The sequence below is a fragment of the Salvelinus fontinalis genome, chromosome 17 (assembly GCF_029448725.1).
Source record: "Salvelinus fontinalis isolate EN_2023a chromosome 17, ASM2944872v1, whole genome shotgun sequence".
Taxonomy (NCBI): domain Eukaryota; kingdom Metazoa; phylum Chordata; class Actinopteri; order Salmoniformes; family Salmonidae; genus Salvelinus; species Salvelinus fontinalis.
The window spans coordinates 6,110,342-6,134,075 of record NC_074681.1 but is presented as its reverse complement, the minus strand read 5'-3'; the positions used below and the strand labels follow the sequence as shown (position 1 = coordinate 6,134,075).

The following is a 23,734-nucleotide window of genomic DNA, read 5'->3' as shown; positions in this document are numbered from 1 at the left end:
TGGCAAACTATCCAATCTAAGAAAAGATCTGGAGCGTAATGTAGCTAATCAGATTATCCTGATTATCCTAACCTTTCCTGACCAATGAACAGCTTTAAAAGGCACAATTACCAAGAGGTTAAACCGGGTTTGTTAGATCCATGTTTTGCTTTACAAACTACAAACCAAATGGGGAAAAAAAGGCAACAAAAATCATTGTTTATTCTTTCAAAAACATTTGTTAATAAACACCAGTCAAATAGCCCAGTGCAGAATTAGTGTGTAGTGTGGTTTAGTGTAGTTGTGTTTGACAGAGCTGTCACAACACTGAAACATAGAGTTGAAAGTAGTCCGTCGCAGGACCTTGAGTGAGCTGAAAGCCATGGCCAGAGAAACAGATGTTCAGATTAAAACATACTACTAATATCAGTGTAAAGTTAGCGATAGTTACAGAGAACTGCCCCGTATTCATAAAGCGTCTCACAGTAGGAGGGAGGGAGGGAGGGAGGCGGGGAGGGAGGGAGGCGGGGAGGGAGGGAGGCTACTAATGAAGGAAGAGGTAGGCTCCAGGTCCCATATTCACAAAGCGTCAGTAGGAGTGCTGATCTCGGATCAGATCCTCTCTGTCCATGTAATCTTATTCACTACAATCTAAAAGGCTAAACTGATCCTAGATCATGTCCTACTATCGGAACCATTTGATACCACATCCAGTTGACGGCAGCACTGGTCAACTGTTTGAGTGACGCACGGTATTCTCCAATATTAATATTCAGTGATCAGGTCAGCCAGCTGATGGTTATGACACCACAGAAATGAGACTCGATTCCTTTTGTTCTTTACGTAATGATGGGGTCTCCGTAAGCACAGCTCTTCTCTATGGCCAGGTTGTACCAGTTACCTTTCCCTCCTTTATAAGCACTGGTTACGATCCTCGCCCAGCCGTACTCTCCCTGCAAAACACAAAACAAAACACCGTTACCCACCTACATCCCCGTGCCCGTTACCCTCCGTGGGTACGTCCCCGTTACCCTCCGTGGGTACGTCCCCGTTACCCTCGGTGGGTACGTCCCCGTTACCCTCGGTGGGTACGTCCCCGTTACCCTCCGTGGGTACGTCCCCGTTACCCTCCGTGGGTACGTCCCCGTTATCCTCCGTGGGTACATCCCCGTTACACTCTGTGTACATCATAGATGTATATATGATTAAAAGACACAGTTTGGCCCTAATCTATAAAATCATCCAAAACAGGATCAACAGAAAGGGAAGCTCATTCACTACATGATCAACAGTATGTGGACACCTGCACGCCGAACATCTCATTCCAAAATCATTGGTATTAATATGGAGTTAGTCCCCCCCTTTTGCTTCTATAACAGCCTCCACTCTTCTGGGAAGGCTTTCCATTAGATGTTGGAACATTGCTGCAGGGGGACTTGCTTCCATTCAGCCACAAGAGCATTAGTGAGGTCGGGCAATGATGTTGGCCGATTAGGCCTGGCTTGCAGTCGGGGGTTCCAATTCATCCCAAAGGTGTTCGATGGGGTTGAGGTCAGGGCTCTGTGCAGGCCAGTCAAGTTCTTCCACAATGATCTTGACAAACCATTTCTGTAGGAACCTCACTTTGTGCACAGGGCATTGTTCATGCTGAAACAGGAAAGGGCCTTCCCCAAACTGTTGCCACAAAGTTGGAAGCATAGAATCATCTAGAATGTCATTGTATACTGTAGAGTTAAGATTTCCCTTCACTGGAACTAAGGGGCCCGGACCATGAAAAATAGCCCCAGACCATTATTCCTCCTCCACCAAACTTTACAGTTGGCACTATGCATTGGGGAAGGTAGCGTACTCCAAACGCAAACCCAGATTCGTCTGTCGGACTGCCAGAGGGTGAAGCATGATTGATCACTTCAGAGAATGTGTTTCCACTGCTCCAGAGTCCAATGGCGGCGAGCTTTACACCACTCCAGCCGACGCTTGGCATTGCGATCTTAGGTTTGTGTGCGGCTGTTCAGCCATAGAAACCCATTTCATGAAGCTCCCGACGAACAGTTATTGTGCTGACGTTGCTTCCAAAGGCAGTTTGGAACTCGGTAGTGAGTGTTGTAACAGGACAGACGTCATTGTTAAGTTTCTTTGACATTCAGAGGTTGAACTACAACCTTCTATAGCCGAGGAGACAATTTTTTTTTGACTTTACTTGGGGGTAATATAATTCTGAAAACAAATATAATTGATGAAAACAAATCAGGTCAAATTTTACGTTCATGTTTGGGATGAGTTGGACCGCAGAGTGAAGGAAAAGCAGCCAACAAGTGCTCAGCATATGTGGGATCTCCTTCTAGACTGTTGCCTCTGGAGAGTCCTAAGGTTGCAGGCAGTGCAGTTGCCATACCAGGCGGTGATACAGCCCGACAGGATGCTCTCAATTGTGCATCTGTAAAAGTCTGTGGTGGTTTTAGGGGCCAAGCCAAATTTCTTCAGCCTCCTGAGGTTGTCTGTGTGGGTGGACCATTTGATGAGTTGGAGGTGTGCGTGGCCACGCAGTCATGGGTGAACAGGGACTACAGAAGGGGGCTGAGCACGCACCCTTGTGGGGCCCCAGTGTTGAGGATCAGCGAAGTGGAGGTGTTGTTTCCTACCTTCACCACCTGGGGTGGCCCGACAGGAAGTCCAGGGCCCAGTTGCACAGGGCGGGGTTCAGACTCTGGGCCCTGAGCTTAATGATGAGTTTGGAGGGTACTATGGTGTTAAATGCTGAGCTGTAGTCAATGAACAGCATTCTTACATAGGTATTCCTCTTGTCCAGATGGGAAAGGGCAGTTTGCACTGTGATGGCGATTGCATCATCTGTGGATCTATTGGGGCGGTAAGCAAATTGAAGTGGATCTAGGTAAGGTGGAGGTGATATGGTCCTTAACTAGCCTCTCAAAGCACTTCATGATGACAGAAGTGAGTGCTACGGGGCGACAGTCATTGTGTTTTCCTCAAAGCGGGCGAAGAAGGTGTTTAGCTTGTCCGGAAGCAAGACATCGGTGTTCGCCTTCTTGGCATTTCGAAAAGTTGAGTAGCAGTGGTCCAATGTTATTCTAGAGCGAGTACTACAGTCAATGTGTAGGCAGAACTTCGGTAGCGTTTTCCTCAAATTTGCTTTGTTAAAATCCCCAGCTACAATAAAATGCAGCCTCAGGATATGTGGTTTCCAGTTTGCATAGTCCAGTGTAGTTCTTTGAGGACCGCCGTGGTATCAGCTTGAGGGGGAATATAAACGGCTGTGACTATAACCGAAGATAATTATTTTGGGAGGTAATACGGTCGACATTTGATTGTGAGGTATTCTAAGTCGGGTGAACAAAAGGACTTGAGTTTCTGTACGTTACCACAGTGAGTCGTTAATCATGAAACATACACCCCGCCTTTCTTCTTCTCAGAAAGTTCTTTATTCCTGTCTACGTGATGTACTGAGAACCCAGCTGGCTGTATGGAGGGGGACAGTATATCCGGAGAGTTCTTTATTCATGTCTGTGTGATGTACTGAGAACCCAGCTGGCTGTATGGACGGGGACAGTATATCCCGAGAGAGCCATGTTCTCGTGAAACAGAGTACGTTACAATCCCTGATGTCTCTCTGGAAGGAGATCCTCGCCCTGAGCTCGTCTACTTTATTATCCAGAGACTGAACATTAGCGAGTAATATACTCGGAAGTGGAGGATGGTATAGAATTCCACTCCGAATACCTCTTCTCCGCCAGCGGAGTCTTGGAGCTTCTGAAATAAGTTCAATTGCCCTGTGGGGTACGAACAAAGGATCCACTCCGCCAGTGGTGTTTTGGAGCACAAAAAAACAAAATAGGCTTAGACGCTAGAAGCAGAGCTGCCATGACTGTCGGCGCCATCTTGCTTAAGCTATTCACTTTCTGTACAATAGAAGATGTTTGAACCTAGACATCTTTTCGGGAACGTTGAAAGTCACTGAGCTCTTCAGTAAGACCATTCTACTGCCAATGTTTGTCTATGGAGATTGCATGACTGTGTGCTCAAAATTATATACCTGTCAGCAACGGGTGAGGCTGAAATAGCCCGAATCCACTAATTTGAAGGAGTGTCCACATACTTTTATATACAGTGGGGAGAACAAGTATTTGATACACTGCCGATTTTGCAGGTTTTCCTACTTACAAAGCATGTAGAGGTCTGTAATTTTTATCATAGGTACACTTCAATTGTGAGAGACGGAATCTAAAACAAAACTCCAGAAAATCACATTGTATGATTTTTAAGTAATTAATTTGCATTTTATTGAATGACATAAGTATTTGATACATCAGAAAAGCAGAACTTAATATTTGGTACAGAAACCTTTGTTTGCAATTACAGAGATCATATGTTTCCTGTAGTTCTTGACCAGGTTTGCACACACTGCAGCAGGGATTTTGGCCCACTCCTCCATACAGACCTTCTCCAGATCCTTCAGGTTTCGGGGCTGTCGCTGGGCAATACGGACTTTCAGCTCCCTCCAAAGATTTGCTATTGGGTTCAGGTCTGGAGACTGGCTAGGCCACTCCAGGACCTTGAGATGCTTCTTACGGAGCCACTCCTTAGTTGCCCTGGCTGTGTGTTTCGGATCGTTGTCATGCTGGAAGACCCAGCCACGACCCATCTTCAATGCTCTTACTGAGGGAAGGAGGTTGTTGGCCAAGATCTCACGATACATGGCCCAATCCATCCTCTCCTCACTACGGTGCAGTCGTCCTGTCCCCTTTGCAGAAAAGCATCCCCAAAGAATGATGTTTCCACCTCCATGCTTCACGGTTGGGATGGTGTTCTTGGGGTTGTATTCATCCTTCTTCTTCCTCCAAACACGGTGAGTGGAGTTTAGACCAAAAAGCTCTATTTTTGTGTCATCAGACCAAAATGACCTTCTCCCATTCCTCCTCTGGATCATCCAGATGGTCATTGGCAAACTTCAGACGGGCCTGGACATACGCTGGCTTGAGCAGGGGGACCTTGCGTGCGTTGCAGGATTTTAATCCATGACGGCGTAGTGTGTTACTAATGGTTTTCTTTGAGACTGTGGTCCCAGCTCTCTTCAGGTCATTGACCAGGTCCTGCCGTGTAGTTCTGGGCTGATCCCTCACCTTCCTCATGATCATTGATGCCCCACGAGGTGAGATCTTGCATGGAGCCCCAGACCGAGGGTGATTGACCGTCATCTTGAACTTCTTCCATTTTCTAATAATTGCGCCAACAGTTGTTGCCTTCTCACCAAGCTGCTTGCCTATTGTCCTGTAGCCCATCCCAGCCTTGTGCAGGTCTACAATTTTATCCCTGATGTCCTTACACAGCTCTCTGGTCTTGGCCATTGTGGAGAGGTTGGAGTCTGTTTGATTGAGTGTGTGGACAGGTGTCTTTTATACAGGTAACGAGTTCAAACAGGTGCAGTTAATACAGGTAATGAGTGGAGAACAGGAGGGCTTCTTAAAGAAAAACTAACAGGTCTGTGAGAGCCGGAATTCTTACTGGTTGGTAGGTGATCAAATACTTATGTCATGCAATAAAATGCAAATTAATTACTTAAAAATCATACAATGTGATTTTCTGGATTTTTGTTTTAGATTCCGTCTCTCACAGTTGAAGTGTACCTATGATAAAAATTACAGACCTCTACATGCTTTGTAAGTAGGAAAACCTGCAAAATCGGCAGTGTATCAAATACTTGTTCTCCCCACTGTATATTGCGTATGTCGTCCAGTCTTTCAATGAGTAAATATTCCATACAAGTGTAATAATGAATATATTGAACAAGAGAGACTAACCCAAGGCTCTCCCCAGGAGTTACGGACCACCCAGTACTCCGTCACGTCCTCCGTCACCCCCCAGCCTGCTACGGAGATGATATGGTTCATTAGAGACAAGGGGTGGAACTCGGCAAACACACCACCACGATACGCCTCCAGGCCCTTCGTAGCCATCACACCGCAGCTGAGGACAGGACGACAGCCACAATGTGAGGAGGTTTATCAAAAGAAAGAACAATTAAAAAACACAAGTTACAAAGGACATTTTACTACGAACAATTAAAAAACACAAGTTACAAAGACATTTTACTACGAACAATTAAAAAACACAAGTTACAAAGACATTTTACTACATATATTTATTACTAACTTTATACATTTAAACAACACTCAAGGCTAAAATAGGGCATTTTGTTGATATCAAAAAGGGAAACTCTTATTTTCTAAAAAAAAAAAAAAAAAAAAAACTTTTACTTGTTATTTTGTTCTTCTGACTGAGAGAAATGTTAACATGACTAACCAAAGAACACGGATCTCACCTGATAGGCCCGTTGGTGTATATCTCAGCCTTCATCTGGTTTCGTCCTGACACCTCCCCGTAGTCTCCTACCTTCCACCGGGTGTAGTTCTGCACCACAGCACACGCATCAGAGGAACACGTCCCACACTGGTTGAACAGCTCACACTCTGTAGAATATAGAGATCACTGGTCGAACAGCTCACTGTAGAATATAGAGATCACTGGTTGAACAGCTCACACTCTGTAGAACAAAGAGATCACTGGTTGAACAGGTCACACTCTGTAGAATATAGAGATCACTGGTTGAACAGCTCACTGTAGAATATAGAGATCACTGGTTGAACAGCTCACTGTAGAATATAGAGATCACTGGTTGAACAGCTCACTGTAGAATATAGAGATCACTGGTTGAACAGCTCACTGTAGAATATAGAGATCACTGGTTGAACAGCTCACTGTAGAATATAGAGATCACTGGTTGAACAGCTCACACTCTGTAGAACAAAGAGATCACTGGTTGAACAGCTCACTGTAGAATATAGAGATCACTGGTTGAACAGCTCACACTCTGTAGAACAAAGAGATCACTGGTTGAACCGCTCACTGTAGAATATAGAGATCACTGGTTGAACAGCTCACTGTAGAATATAGAGATCACTGGTTGAACAGCTCACTGTAGAATATAGAGATCACTGGTTGAACAGCTCACTGTAGAATATAGAGATCACTGGTTGAACAGCTCACTGTAGAATATAGAACTCACTGGTTGAACAACTCACACTGTAGAATATAGAGATCACTGGTTGAACAGCTCACTGTAGAATATAGAGATCACAAGGGTGAGTGATGGAAAATGTAACGTAAACTGCCAAAGTGTATTTGTGAATGGAAATTATGCACATGGATGAATGACGACGCTATGAGACAAAATTCGAATGTAACAATCCATGCACCCTATCCCCCATAGTGCACTGCTTTAAACTAGCGCGTACAGAAAAATAGTTGTCAAAACTAATCTCTTATCACCCAGATCCAAATCAGGCGTTATGAGGAACTAGTACAAATCAAAACAAAATGCAGGATTAAAAACCAAAATGTTAAATTCCATGTTACAGGCCCTACTTTGGTTCTTAGCCTGATAGTTGTTGCATGTCTCGTCAGGGATGCCCTTCTGGTGAGCGTATTGGTACACCCCTGTGTGGTCTCCTCCGTAGCAGGACCCGGCACGGCCACAGTCTATCACGTTCTGGACAGACAGGTAGGCTGATGGCCACGTACCACCACGCTTGATGTTGATACGGTCTGGGGAAAAAATAAAAAATAAACTTCATCAAATGTATTGATATATTAGAGACTTTAAATAAGTTTATTAGATCACTTATGATAAAAGGTTGGCCTGTAAAAATGCATTTTTCTTATGTAAAGAAATATAATACGGAGTGACATTTGTAATAATGACAGCTTGTGATTTGTTACATTGTAACAAGTTAATAGTTCACGTTAAGTTCATTGTTACAATGTTGTTACATTGTAACAAGTTAATAGTTCACGTTAAGTTAATTGTTACAAAGTTGTTACATTGTAACAAGTTAATAGTTCACGTTAAGTTAATTGTTACAAAGTTGTTACATTGTAACAAGTTAATAGTTCACGGTAAGTTAATTGTTACAAAGTTGTTACATTGTAACAAGTTAATAGTTCACGGTAAGTTAATTGTTACAAAGTTGTTACATTGTAACAAGTTAATAGTTCACGTTAAGTTCATTGTTACAAAGTTGTTACATTGTAACAAGTTAATAGTTCACGTTAAGTTAATTGTTACAAAGTTGTTACATTGTAACAAGTTAATAGTTCACGTTAAGTTAATTGTTACAAAGTTGTTACATTGTAACAAGTTAATAGTTCACGGTAAGTTAATTGTTACAAAGTTGTTACATTGTAACAAGTTAATAGTTCACGGTAAGTTAATTGTTACAAAGTTGTTACATTGTAACAAGTTAATAGTTCACGTTAAGTTAATTGTTACAAAGTTGTTACATTGTAACAAGTTAATAGTTCACGTTAAGTTAATTGTTACAAAGTTGTTACATTGTAACAAGTTAATAGTTCACGTTAAGTTAATTGTTACAAAGTTGTTACATTGTAACAAGTTAATAGTTCACGTTAAGTTAATTGTTACAAAGTTGTTACATTGTAACAAGTTAATAGTTCACGTTAAGTTAATTGTTACAAAGTTGTTACATTGTAACAAGTTAATAGTTCACGTTAAGTTCATTGTTACAATGTTGTTACATTGTAGCAAGTTAATAGTTCACATTAAGTTCATTGTTACAATGTTGTTACATTGTAACAAGTTAATAGTTCACGTTAAGTTAATTGTTACAAAGTTGTTACATTGTAACAAGTTAATAGTTCACGTTAAGTTAATTGTTACAAAGTTGTTACATTGTAACAAGTTAATAGTTCACGTTAAGTTAATTGTTACAAAGTTGTTACATTGTAACAAGTTAATAGTTCACGGTAAGTTAATTGTTACAAAGTTGTTACATTGTAACAAGTTAATAGTTCACGTTAAGTTAATTGTTACAAAGTTGTTACATTGTAACAAGTTAATAGTTCACGTTAAGTTAATTGTTACAAAGTTGTTACATTGTAACAAGTTAATAGTTCACGGTAAGTTAATTGTTACAAAGTTGTTACATTGTAACAAGTTAATAGTTCACGGTAAGTTAATTGTTACAAAGTTGTTACATTGTAACAAGTTAATAGTTCACGTTAAGTTAATTGTTACAAAGTTGTTACATTGTAACAAGTTAATAGTTCACGTTAAGTTAATTGTTACAAAGTTGTTACATTGTAACAAGTTAATAGTTCACGTTAAGTTAATTGTTACAAAGTTGTTACATTGTAACAAGTTAATAGTTCACGTTAAGTTAATTGTTACAAAGTTGTTACATTGTAACAAGTTAATAGTTCACGGTAAGTTAATTGTTACAAAGTTGTTACATTGTAACAAGTTAATAGTTCACGTTAAGTTAATTGTTACAAAGTTGTTACATTGTAACAAGTTAATAGTTCACGTTAAGTTAATTGTTACAAAGTTGTTACATTGTAACAAGTTAATAGTTCACGTTAAGTTAATTGTTACAAAGTTGTTACATTGTAACAAGTTAATAGTTCACGTTAAGTTAATTGTTACAAAGTTGTTACATTGTAACAAGTTAATAGTTCACGTTAAGTTAATTGTTACAAAGTTGTTACATTGTAACAAGTTAATAGTTCACGGTAAGTTAATTGTTACAAAGTTGTTACATTGTAACAAGTTAATAGTTCACGGTAAGTTAATTGTTACAAAGTTGTTACATTGTAACAAGTTAATAGTTCACGGTAAGTTAATTGTTACAAAGTTGTTACATTGTAACAAGTTAATAGTTCACGTTAAGTTAATTGTTACAAAGTTGTTACATTGTAACAAGTTAATAGTTCACGTTAAGTTAATTGTTACAAAGTTGTTACATTGTAACAAGTTAATAGTTCACGTTAAGTTAATTGTTACAAAGTTGTTACATTGTAACAAGTTAATAGTTCACGTTAAGTTAATTGTTACAAAGTTGTTACATTGTAACAAGTTAATAGTTCACGGTAAGTTAATTGTTACAAAGTTGTTACATTGTAACAAGTTAATAGTTCACGGTAAGTTAATTGTTACAAAGTTGTTACATTGTAACAAGTTAATAGTTCACGGTAAGTTAATTGTTACAAAGTTGTTACATTGTAACAAGTTAATAGTTCACGTTAAGTTAATTGTTACAAAGTTGTTACATTGTAACAAGTTAATAGTTCACGTTAAGTTAATTGTTACAAAGTTGTTACATTGTAACAAGTTAATAGTTCACGGTAAGTTAATTGTTACAAAGTTGTTACATTGTAACAAGTTAATAGTTCACGGTAAGTTAATTGTTACAAAGTTGTTACATTGTAACAAGTTAATAGTTCACGTTAAGTTAATTGTTACAAAGTTGTTACATTGTAACAAGTTAATAGTTCACGTTAAGTTAATTGTTACAAAGTTGTTACATTGTAACAAGTTAATAGTTCACGTTAAGTTAATTGTTACAAAGTTGTTACATTGTAACAAGTTAATAGTTCACGTTAAGTTAATTGTTACAAAGTTGTTACATTGTAACAAGTTAATAGTTCACGTTAAGTTAATTGTTACAAAGTTGTTACATTGTAACAAGTTAATAGTTCACGTTAAGTTAATTGTTACAAAGTTGTTACATTGTAACAAGTTAATAGTTCACGTTAAGTTAATTGTTACAAAGTTGTTACATTGTAACAAGTTAATAGTTCACGGTAAGTTAATTGTTACAAAGTTGTTACATTGTAACAAGTTAATAGTTCACGTTAAGTTAATTGTTACAAAGTTGTTACATTGTAACAAGTTAATAGTTCACGTTAAGTTAATTGTTACAAAGTTGTTACATTGTAACAAGTTAATAGTTCACGTTAAGTTAATTGTTACAAAGTTGTTACATTGTAACAAGTTAATAGTTCACGGTAAGTTAATTGTTACAAAGTTGTTACATTGTAACAAGTTAATAGTTCACGTTAAGTTAATTGTTACAAAGTTGTTACATTGTAACAAGTCACAGTGAGTTATATCAGTCCAAAAATTGTAAAATGTGTAGTAGTGGAGGACTTTAATTTGGCAACATTGTACATGATTGTGGAGGAGAAATTACCGGCAATCGCACTGCTAGATCCCATGGCCCAGCACGAGCCGCAGTACTGTGGAATGTGTTGGTTCCTCGTGATGCTCGCATAGTTTTTCCCCTCGATGTTCCTCCAGTCCCAAACTGCTGGCAGCTCAGATACATTAAGGTATTCATGTGGCCGGGGATATGTCCTGGGAAATGACAAGAACAAACAGCTCAGATACATTAAGGTATTCATGTGGTCGGGGATATGTCCTGGGAAATGACAAGACCAAACAGCTCAGATACATTAAGGTATTCACGTGGCCGGGGATATGTCCTGGGAAATGACAAGAACAAAAAGCTCAGATACATTAAGGTATTCACGTGGTCGGGGATATGTCCTGGGAAATGACAAGAACAAAAAGCTCAGATACATTAAGGTATTCACGTGGTCGGGGATATGTCCTGGGAAATGACAAGAACAAACAGCTCAGATACATTAAGGTATTCATGTGGCCGGGGATATGTCCTGGGAAATGACAAGAACAGCATGTATCTCCATTTCCTGCACTATTTCTAAAGATACAGATTCAATGTAATGGGAGTTGGTTAATAAAACACTGTTTAGGGATGGTAGGGAAGCGCTACTAAGGTACTACTGTACAATAGTACATGTTGGTAGACAGAAGGTGCTCTTTGGTAAAAAGGGATAATTTGTCATCAAAAAGAAAAGAGGACCAAGGCACTCTTCATATAATTAATTTAAATGCCTTTATTAGTATGGCATGTTCAATAGAAACAACTTTGTTTTAAATCCGACGCGTTTCGGCTGCATGGCCTTCGTCAGGAAGTTTAGGGATGGAGCGTATTTTACAGAATGGGGGGGGGGGGGGGGGGGGGTTATGCTTCTTACAAGGAGAGGGTTTAGTATTTGTTTTAACATAGTCTAGGGGAGGGTCATGTCATTTGTAATTGATGATGACATTTCAATATTTCTTAGTATTTTAGTTATGAGTTGCTATTATTAGGCTAGATATTGACGTCCGATAATATAAAAATGAGCTTACAGGCTATTCAGTGTGGTCTCAATCAAATGATCCATAGCCTGTAGGTTATACAGTAGACTATACAGTAGACTATACAGTAGGCTATACAGTAGACTATACAGTAGAGCTATACAGTAGGTTATACAGTAGACTATACAGTAGACTACACAGTAGGGCTATACAGTAGGGCTATACAGTAGACTATACAGTAGGCCTATACATTAGACTATACAGTAGGATATACAGTAGACTACACAGTAGGGCTATACAGTAGGGCTATACAGTAGACTATACAGTAGGTTATACAGTAGACTATACAGTAGACTATACAGTAGGGCTATACAGTAGACTATACAGCAGGCTATACAGTAGGGCTATACAGTAGACTATACAGCAGGCTATACAGTAGACTATACAGTAGACTATACAGCAGACTATACAGTAGACTATACAGTAGACCATACAGTAGGGCTATACAGTAGACTATACAGTAGACTACACAGTGGGCTATACAGTAGGCTATACAGTAGACTATACAGTAGACTATACAGTAGGCTATACAGTAGACTATACAGTAGACTATACAGCAGGCTATACAGTAGACTATACAGTAGGCTATACAGTAGGCTATACAGTAGACTATACAGTAGGCTATACAGTAGACTATACAGTAGGCTATACAGTAGGACTATACAGTAGGACTATACAGTAGACTATACAGTAGACTATACAGTAGACTATACAGCAGGCTATACAGCAGGCTATACAGCAGGCTATACAGTAGACTATACAGTAGGCTATACAGTAGGGCTATACAGTAAGGCTATACAGTAGACTATACAGTAGGCTATACAGTAGGCTATACAGTAGGCTATACAGTAGACTATACAGTAGACTATACAGTAGGGCTATACAGTAAGGCTATACAGTAGACTATACAGTAGGCTATACAGTAGGCTATACAGTAGGCTATACAGTAGATTATACAGTAGGGCTATACAGTAAGGCTATACAGTAGACTATACAGTAGGTTATACAGTAGACTATACAGTAGACTATACAGCAGGCTATACAGCAGGCTATACAGTAGGGCTATACAGTAAGGCTATACAGTAGACTATACAGTAGGCTATACAGTAGGCTATACAGTAGGACTATACAGCAGGACTATACAGCAGGATATACGAAGTGCATTAGAAGCACATAGCAAAGTTATATTTATAAGAAGATGTACTTCCTTCCTGAGTGTTTAGCGCTGCTCGGATGGTGTGAATAAAACTAGGCTGCGTTACCCACTGGATATTCCAACCCTGACCCCCAGCATGCTCTGCTCTTCCTGATAAAAACGTTTTGTGTGTGCTCCTTATTAACCAATGGCTGTGCTGTATAGGTCTACAGTGGCAGTTCAGGAGGAGAGTCGAAGGTTTCTTCTGGAAATTATGTTTGATTTAGGCCCAGTCCCAAAACACACACTTGGGCCCAGTCCCAAAACATACACTTGGGCCCAGTCCCAAAACATACACTTGGGCCCAGTCCCAAAACACACACTTGGGCCCAGTCCCAAAACACACACTTGGGCCCAGTCCCAAAACATACACTTGGGCCCAGTCCCAAAACATACACTTGGGCCCAGTCCCAAAACATACACTTGGGCCCAGTCCCAAAACATACACTTGGGCCCAGTCCCAAAACATACACTTGGGCCCAGTCCCAAAACATACACTTGGGCCCAGTCCCAAAACATACACTTGGGCCCAGTCCCAAAACATACACTTGGGCCCAGTCCCAAAACACACACTTGGGCCCAGTCCCAAAACATACACTTGGGCCCAGTCCCAAAACATACACTTGGGTCATTGAGTTATTGACCTCGTTATGCAGTTATTGACCTCATTATAAGCCAGATTCGAGAAAGCGACATTGTGATGCTCTATATCTTGCGTACGGACTAGCTAGAATCTATGTCCTGTTCCGATTGAGAAGGAAAACGTAAAGATGAAAATCGGAGGTCAACTTTTTTTACTTTTTTTTTTTTTACTTGCAACTACTATAATTGATTTTAATAAAAATATGTTTCTTGTCCATGATGCATTTATCAGAGTTACTGTCCTCACAATAAGCCAGATTCTAGTAACTGACATTGTGGTGCTGAAACTTGAAGCAGCAGCCACAATCGATCAGAAAAGGACAGCTCATGGCGCTGAAAGGACGCAAATTCGAGGAAGGTTCATTTAAACAGTCTTCATTTTAATTAGACTTTACTAACAACAAGAGGGCTTTGTGTTGGAGCCTATTTCTTCCTAGTTAAGAAAGAAGAGGTGGGACCTACCTGTTTGACAGACATTAGGCTATAGGCTGCTACTTCCATAGATTTGTCGGCCATTTCCTCAACCCACAATGCACTCTTTAAATAGCCTACCTCCGTGTCAGTGAAGGGCTGTTAAAACCAGGACAGTATGTGGACACCTGCTCGTCGAACATCTCATTCCAAAATCATGGGCTTTAATATGGAGTTGGTCCCCTTTTTGCTGCTATAACTGCCTCCACTCTTCTGGGAAGGCTTTCCACTAGATGTTGGAACATTGCTGCTATAACAGCCTCCACTCTTCTGGGAAGGCTTTCCACTAGATGTTGGAACATTGCTGTTATAACAGCCTCCACTCTTCTGGGAAGGCTTTACACTAGATGTTGGAACATTGCTGTTATAACAGCCTCCACTCTTCTGGGAAGGCTTTCCACTAGATGTTGGAATATTGCTGCTATAACAGCCTCCACTCTTCTGGGAAGGCTTTCCACTAGATGTTGGAACATTGCTGCAGGGGGACTTGCTTCCATTCAGCCACAAGAGAATTAGTGAGGTCGGACACTGATGTTGGCCGATTAGGCCTGGCTCGCAGTCTGCGTTCCAATTCATCCCTAAAGGTGTTCGATGGGGTTGAGGTCAGGGCTTTGTGCAGGCCAATCAATGGTCTTCCACACTGATCTCAACAAACCATTTCAGTATGGACCTCGCTTTGTGCACGGGGGCATTGTCATGCAGAAACAGGTTAGGGCCTGTCAGCAACGGGTGTGGCTGAAATAGCTGAATCCACTAATTTGAAGGGGTGTCCACATTCTGCTGTATATATAGTAAAGCTGGGAAAGACGTGACTCCGATGCGTATGGGGATATCATTGTTTAGTTTATTTGACATTGAGGCTGAGCTACAACCTTCGATAGCCGAGGAGACCAAAAAAAACTTTGCTTGGGAAGTAATCGAATTCCGTCACTATCAATTGATTAAGCCATTAACTTTCTGTACAATAGAAGATGTTTAAACCCAGACAGCTTTTAGGAAAACACTTGTGTCCTTCTCTCATTGGGTTAAAACACAGAAGAAGAGTAGCCAGCAGTTAAAGCCTGCATCGGTAGGCCTACTCTGTCTGGGGTGGAAAGGTAGGACTACTCTGTCTGGGGTGGAAATGTAGGACTACTCTGTCTGGGGTGGAAATGTAGGACTACTCTGTCTGGGGTGGAAAGGTAGGTCTACTCTGTCTGGGGTGGAAAGGTAGGTCCTACTCTGTCTGGGGTGGAAAGGTAGGTCTACTCTGTCTGGGGTGGAAAGGTAGGCCTACTCTGTCTGGGGTGGAAAGGTAGGCCTACTCTGTCTGGGGTGGAAAGGTAGGACTACTCTGTCTGGGGTGGAAAGGTAGGACTACTCTGTCTGGGGTGGAAAGGTAGGCCTAATCTGTCTGGGGTGGAAAGGTAGGCCTAATCTGTCTGGGGTGGAAAGGTAGGCCTAATCTGTCTGGGGTGGAAAGGTAGGTCCTAATCTGTCTGGGGTGGAAAGGTAGGTCCTAATCTGTCTGGGGTGGAAAGGTAGGACTACTCTGTCTGGGGTGGAAAGGTAGGACTACTCTGTCTGGGGTGGAAAGGTAGGCCTAATCTGTCTGGGGTGGAAAGGTAGGCCTAATCTGTCTGGGGTGGAAAGGTAGGTCCTAATCTGTCTGGGGTGGAAAGGTAGGTCCTAATCTGTCTGGGGTGGAAAGGTAGGTCTACTCTGTCTGGGGTGGAAAGGTAGGACTACTCTGTCTGGGGTGGAAAGGTAGGACTACTCTGTCTGGGGTGGAAAGGTAGGACTACTCTGTCTGGGGTGGAAAGGTAGGACTACTCTGTCTGGGGTGGAAAGGTAGGACTACTCTGTCTGGGGTGGAAAGGTAGGTCCTACTCTGTCTGGGGTGGAAAGGTAGGCCTACTCTGTCTGGGATGGAAAGGTAGGCCTACTCTGTCTGGGGTGGAAAGGTAGGACTACTCTGTCTGGGGTGGAAAGGTAGGTCTACTCTGTCTGGGGTGGAAAGGTAGGTCTACTCTGTCTGGGGTGGAAAGGTAGGTCTACTCTGTCTGGGGTGGAAAGGTAGGACTACTCTGTCTGGGGTGGAAAGGTGGGTCCTACTCTGTCTGGGGTGGAAAGGTAGGACTACTCTGTCTGGGGTGGAAAGGTAGGTCCTACTCTGTCTGGGGTGGAAAGGTAGGACTACTCTGTCTGGGGTGGAAAGGTAGGACTACTCTGTCTGGGGTGGAAAGGTGGGTCTACTCTGTCTGGGGTGGAAAGGTAGGTCTACTCTGTCTGGGGTGGAAAGGTAGGACTACTCTGTCTGGGGTGGAAAGGTAGGCTCTACTCTGTCTGGGGTGGAAAGGTAGGACTACTCTGTCTGGGGTGGAAAGGTAGGACTACTCTGTCTGGGGTGGAAAGGTAGGACTACTCTGTCTGGGGTGGAAAGGTAGGTCCTACTCTGTCTGGGGTGGAAAGGTAGGTCCTACTCTGTCTGGGGTGGAAAGGTAGGACTACTCTGTCTGGGGTGGAAAGGTAGGCCTACTCTGTCTGGGGTAGAAAGGTAGGACTACTCTGTCTGGGGTGGAAAGGTAGGACTACTTTTAAAAGTACCATGCTCAGATTCCTAATGACGTCTCAGATAAAATTATTTTGAAACGAGGACAGTTTTGTTGCAAACAAGACACACTGATTTGGCCTTGGAGAAATATGATACGATGAACACATAGGACTATCTCTCGGTCCATTCTTAGCCTGTAATTTCTGTAACTTGTATTGTATAAAAACATATTCTGTTAATATGTTAAATTATGTAGACTTGCATGAAATGTTCATAAAAGGCTATTTTTTTCTTGGATCTGTAAATACAATGATAGATTCATGCAATGCTTTTACTATAAAGATCTGTCCACTCCTACTCCTACTATCTACTATCTACTCGTGTCCACTCCTACTCCTACTATCTACTATCTACTCGTGTCCACTCCTACTATCTACTCGTGTCCACTCCTACTATCTACTATCTACTCGTGTCCACTCCTACTATCTACTATCTACTCGTGTCCACTCCTACTCCTACTATCTACTCGTGTCCACTCCTACTCCTACTATCTACTCGTGTCCACTCCTACTCCTACTATCTACTATCTACTATCTACTCGTGTCCACTCCTACTCCTACTATCTACTCGTGTCCACTCCTACTATCTACTATCTACTCGTGTCCACTCCTACTCCTACTCCTACTATCTACTCGTGTCCACTCCTACTCCTACTATCTACTCGTGTCCACTCCTACTATCTACTATCTACTCGTGTCCACTCCTACTCCTACTATCTACTCGTGTCCACTCCTACTCCTACTATCTACTATCTACTCGTGTCCACTGTGGTCTGTGAATCCACAACCTTCTGGCCAGCAGCCCTGTGCGCGATCAAAATTCCTGCCATGTAATGCTGACAAGAGGAAGAACCGTTTATAAAATGGCATATCTAAGGCTCTGGTCTGTCCAAGAAGTGAGGGTAAATGGTAGACATGTTTTAATTATTATTATGACGTATAGGGGATGGTCACTTTTTTTTTCTTTTCCCCCGAGCGTTCAGGTAGTTTTATAAAATATACTGAACAAAAATATAAAAACGCAACATGCAACAATTTCAAAGATTTTCCTGAGTTACAGTTCAAAAGGCCCTAATCTATGGATTTCACATGACTGGGCAGGGGCACAGCCATGGGTGGGCCTGGGAGGGCATAGGCCCACCCACTGGGGAGCCAGGCCCAGCCAATTAGAATTTGTTTTTGCCCCACAAAAGAGCTTTATTACAGACAGAAATACTCCTCAGTTTCATCAGCTGTCTGAGTGGCTGGTCTCAGACGATTCCCGCAGGTGAAGAAGCAGGAAGTGGAGGTCCAGGGCTCTCATTTATCCATGTTGCCTACGAACAGAAGTGTTAGTAAACCATGCTGAGTGCGATCCTTTCTAAGCAAAGTGTAGGATTTATCAATTTGTACTTATACTTGAGAATGTGTGTAAATGTAATCTCTCGACCCTGCGTACGCACAGCACCTTGTGGTAGAAAAGTCAAACTGCATAATGAGATACCATCCACCAAAAATGGAGAAAGAATTGACATACTGGACCAAATCATAAACTATGGAAGACAAAACATAATACATGAATAGTTTATTAATGTATTTATTTTATAGACACTTAAGCTACTAATAGTTTTCTATCGAATTCATAAAACTCCGAAACCATTTAAGCTTAATTGAATAATAAAGTCAATTAGAAAAGACAATTTAGTTAAACCTGTTAAATAATATATAAAGTCAACACTGAGGCATTGTGTCCAAAATGGCTAATCTTGCATTGCTGGAGGATCTGGTACAAGCTGCAGTACACAGGGAGTTTTCAATAAGCGTGCAGATTAGATTTTTTTCTGAGAGAGACGCTTGGCTTATTAGTCGATTTCGTTTTCCAAGGGCATATTTTATTGTCTCTCTGCAACCAAACTCTCTCCCGTATTTGAAAGGGAGATGAAACGTACCAATACCATCCCAGTGCGTACCCAAAGTCCTCTCCACCTTGGGATTTCTGGCCACTGGAACATTCCAACGGGATGATCGGTCTGGCATTTCCCAACCAACCAGGAGACGAATATTGCCTGCAGTCCTTTGTGGCTTTATTTCATTGACCTCCACAATACATACAGTTTCCGTACACTGCCGTGCAACAGGACAGAGGGAAAAGGGTATTTCCATACCGTAGATGGATTTCCCAATGTCGCAGGAGCAATTGACTGCATCCACATCGCAGTAAAAGCACCATCATTGAACGAATTCAACTTCGTCAACAGAAAAGGTTTCCGCTCTGTCAATGTGCAGGTCATCTGTGATTCACATTTGGCTTTGTTGAATGTAGTGGCCAAATGGCCAGGTGGGACACATGACTCATTCATTGTGCAGAACAGTTCAGTCGGGCCTCTCAGTCGGGCCTCTCAGTCGGGCCTCTCAGTCGGGCCTCTCAGTCGGGCCTTAACCTCCAGGAAGGAGCTGTTGAAGACAGATGGCTTATGTTTTATTAGCAAGCTTTTTATTTGCCTCGTTAGACCTCTACTGGGAAACAATATGTTGTGTCCATAACAGCAGGAGACCGGGGCTACCCATTAAAAACATGGCTGATGACTCCCCTCACAAACCAACAAGAGGCCAGGTACAACCAAGCCCACACACCAGAACAACAGTGGAGTGCACCATAGGCCTGCTGAAAAGACGTTGTGCTGTGCTTGTCTGGGACAGGAGGCACACTGCAATACCAGCCTTGCAAGGTTTGCCTCTGAAATGACATTCCTTTAAAATGCCACTATGTGAATGTAATACAATGTGCAAATTCCTGTTTAGGTTTGCTACATTCTCAAGGCTTTGCAATGTGCTCCACGACAGTGAAAGAACTTGTTGATTGTGTCAAACATGTGAGACAATAAATTCTGGTGCGATGTAAATGTGTTTTCCTTGTCGATTTGATTACAATGATTGGGAGAACAGATACCTAAAACCGTTGTATGATGTTGACTCTGGTCCTCAGTGCCAGGGCTCTGGGTGGTGGGAAACACTCCCTGTCAGGCATGGGGCTCATCGGGTCTGGGTGGTGGGAAACACTTCCTGTCAGGCATGGGGCTCATCGGGTCTGGGTGGTGGGAAACACTTCCTGTCAGGCATGGGGCTCATCGGTCTGGGTGGTGGGAAACACTTCCTGTCAGGCATGGGGCTCATCGGGTCTGGGTGGTGGGAAACACTTCCTGTCAGGCATGGGGCTCATCGGGTCTGGGTGGTGGGAAACACTTCCTGTCAGGCATGGGGCTCATCGGGTCTGGGTGGTGGGAAACACTTCCTGTCAGGCATGGGGCTCATCGGGTCTGGGTGGTGGGAAACACTTCCTGTCAGGCATGGGGCTCATCGGGTCTGGGTGGTGGGAAACACTTCCTGCCAGGCATGGGGCTCATCGGGTCTGGGTGGTGGGAAACACTTCCTGTCAGGCATGGGGCTCATCGGGTCTGGGTGGATCATTCAGTGGAATGCCATTTTTGATTGCAATGATTGATTTCTCTCTCTCTCGGGCCGTTGCGTACGTCCTTCAGCTGCTGTTTGAGTCCAATAACTAATGTGTTGATCTCATCTTGTTGTTTCAGGACTGCGTCAATCAAAACCTGCGGTACAGCTGAAGCGCTCGCCAAAGGGGACACCCTTCTTGTAGGCCTGGGATGGCTGAGGGGGTCAGGGGACACCCTTCTTCTAGGCCTGAGATGGCTGAGGGGTCAGGGGACACCCTTCTTCTAGGCCTGAGATGGCTGAGGGGGTTAGGGGACACCCTTCTTGTAGGCTTGGGATGGCTGAGGGGATTAGGGGACACCCTTCTTCTAGGCCTGGGATGGCTGAGGGGGTTAGGGGACACCCTTCTTCTAGGCCTGGGATGGCTGAGGGGGTTAGGGGACACCCTTCTTCTAGGCCTGGGATGGCTGAGGGGGTTAGGGGACATCCTTCTTCTAGGCCTGGGATGGCTGAGGGGGTTAGGGGACACCCTTCTGGTAGGCCTGGGATGGCTGAGGGGTCAGGGGACACCCTTCTTCTAGGCCTGGGATGGCTGAGGGGGTTAGGGGACACCCTTCTTCTAGGCCTGGGATGGCTGAGGGGGTTAGGGGACACCCTTCTTCTAGGCCTGGGATGGCTGAGGGGGTTAGGGGACACCCTTCTGGTAGGCCTGGGATGGCTGAGGGGGTTAGGGGACACCCTTCTGGTAGGCCTGGGATGGCTGAGGGGGTTAGGGGACACCCTTCTTGTAGGCCTGGGATGGCTGAGGGGTCAGGGGACACCCTTCTTGTAGGCCTGGGGATGAGGGGTCAGGGGACACCCTTCTGGTAGGCCTGGGATGGCTGAGGGGTCAGGGGACACCCGTCTTGTAGGCCTGGGATGGCTGAGGGGTCAGGGGACACCCTTCTGGTAGGTCTGGGATGGCTGAGGGGTCAGTTGATGGTTATATATATATATATATTTGTTATATTTATTGTCAATAAAAAAATATTTAGATGTGGTCCATGTCTGAATATGGTTGCGAAAATAAAGCTTGACTTACCATCAGTCGGTGTGTCCGGTATTCCTTCAGGGTCTGGGAGAGGGTCCTCAGTATCACAAATGATGCCAGACACTGCGGTCTCTCCGATTACAGTGCCAATGCACTGGTCCATAGCAGACAGTGAAGAGTCACTCTGCCCTCCTCCTGTTGCACTTATATCCATTTTGTTTTCAAATCAAACCATTTCTTTTTCATTTCATTAACTGTTCTGCACTCAGATGAGGCAGATTTTACCACAGCTCTAACCTGCTCCCAGGTAATATTTTTTTCTCTCTTATTTGTCAAGCCATTGCTGAGGGCTCCAAAAAGTACGGCTTGTTTTGCTTCCACTTTGGTGATCAAAGGTTCTATTTCCGCATCCGAAAAGTTGTTTTTCTTTGTCTTCTTTGATTTCTTCTTTGTTGGCGGACAGAAATTAGTGACATTTCTTGCAGCTTTAAAAGGGAAGGTTTGTGACCATAAATGGACATTTAGGGCGGTTCTTTATGTAAATGAGACTTCAAGTGCACTAGTATGGTGTTTTAGAACGTGTCTGATTTATAAAAGGAAAAATACTTACAGGTGTGTGTAAATCAAGCGTACGAGCAACTTTTTTTGTACTTGCGAACATTCTACATTTTCTTTGTACACGTTAATTTAGAAGCTTTTCTACGCACTGTTGGTAAATGAGAGCCCTGGGCTGGCGTGGTTACACGTGGTCTGCGGTTGGAGGCGGCTAATGGTAGAGTAATGAACATTAAATTCTCTGGCAACAGCTCTGGTGGACATTCCTGCAGTCAACATGCCAATTGCACGCTCCCTCAAACATTTTTTACATCTGTGGCATTGTGTTGTGTGACAAACCTGCACATTTTAGAGTGGCCTTTTATTGTCCCCAGCACAAGGTGCACCTGTGTAATGATCATGCAGTTTAATCAGCTTCTTGATATGCCACACCTGTCAGGTGGATGAATTATCTTGGCAAAGGAGAAATGCTCACTAACAGGGATGTAAACAAATTTGTGCATATTGATCATTTCTGTGATCTATTATTTCAGCTCATGAAACATGGGAACACTTTACATTTTGCATTTATATTTTTGTACAGTATATATTTTGCTGACGGGATGGCCATTCATTTTAATTGAAGGGGTCCGATTTTCTCAATGTAACCCTTATTATAAATAACATTCACTCCCTTATGTAACTTCACAGTAGTCTACTGAGAAAATCTTTGCGGTGATTTTCTTCTTCTAAAAACATCTCTGATCAACGACCACTTACTTGACAGATGTAGGTCTACCGTCCCGGATAGGTTTGTAGCATGCGCCTAACGTACTCAGGAAATCGCTATCCGCTGCCTCCGAAATGAACAATACGTTGGACAAAAATGACAACAAAAACATTGTGACAGCTGACGCCATGTTGCTGTACTTCTTCTTCGTTGATATGTTTAATGCGCGCTCTGTGCTGTAAAGGCGAACGGGTGCCACCTAGCGTCACGGATTGTAACTATAAACAATCTTATTCAGGTTTTATTTCTGTGCTATTACCGTTCAGTCGACTTTTATACTGTTCATTGCTTATGTACAGTGGTGTAAAGTACTTAAGTATAAATATTTTTACGTACTACTTAAGTCGTTTTTTGGGGTATATGCACTTTATTTTACTCTTTATATTTCTGACTGCTTTTACTTTTACTTCACTGCATTCCTAATGAAAATTATGTACTTTTTACTCCATACATTTTCCCTCACACCCAAAAGTACTTGTTACGTTTTGAATGCTTAGCAGGACAGGAAAATGGTCTAATTAAAGCACTTATCAAGAGAACATCCCTGGTCATCCCTACTGCCTCTGATCTAGAGGACTCACTAAACACAAGTGATTCATTTGTATATTATGTCTGAGTGATGGAGTGTTGCCCCTGGCTACCCGTAAATAAATTAAAAAACAAGAAAATGGTGCCGTCTGGTTTGCTTAATATAAGCAATTTGAAATGATTTATACTTTTACTTTTGATACTTAAGTATAATTATATTTAAAACCAAATACTTTTAGACACGTAGTATTTTACTGGGTGACTTTCACTTGAGTCATTTTCTATTAAGCTATCTTTACATTTACTCAAGTATGACGTTTGGGTATTTTTTCCACCACTGCTTATTTTTATATATATTTTTTAAACTAGGCAAGTCATTTAAGAACAAATTCTTATTTTCAATGACGGCCTACCAGACTGTCTTGTTCAGGGGCAGAACGACAGATTTTT

The 23,734-nt window shown here is 42.3% G+C and overlaps 1 protein-coding gene across 1 annotated transcript; it reads right to left on the bottom strand.

Moving 5' to 3' along the window:
• Window positions 1-512: 512 nt before the first annotated feature.
• Window positions 513-22,921, bottom strand: LOC129813635 (cathepsin Z). The gene is made up of 6 exons (XM_055866003.1): window positions 22,747-22,921; window positions 11,043-11,206; window positions 7,420-7,599; window positions 6,317-6,464; window positions 5,796-5,961; window positions 513-932 (listed from the first exon to the last, which is right to left on the bottom strand). Exons 1-6 carry the CDS (start codon window positions 22,884-22,886, stop codon window positions 819-821), a joined length of 912 nt encoding a protein of 303 aa, XP_055721978.1. The 5' UTR covers window positions 22,887-22,921; the 3' UTR covers window positions 513-818.
• Between the last annotated feature and the right edge of the window lie 813 nt (window positions 22,922-23,734).

Excerpts from the sequence above, each read along its gene's own strand:
- LOC129813635 (XM_055866003.1), bottom strand. The coding sequence starts at position 22,886 with ATGGCGTCAGCTGTCACAATGTTTTTGTTGTCATTTTTGTCCAACGTA. Across the intron at positions 11,207-22,746 it reads GGTAGACCTACATCTGTCAA|GACATATCCCCGGCCACATG; the intron begins GTAAGTGGTCGT and ends GTCATTTCCCAG. Across the intron at positions 6,465-7,419 it reads CTATCAGGCTAAGAACCAAA|AGTGTGAGCTGTTCAACCAG; the intron begins GTAGGGCCTGTA and ends TATATTCTACAG.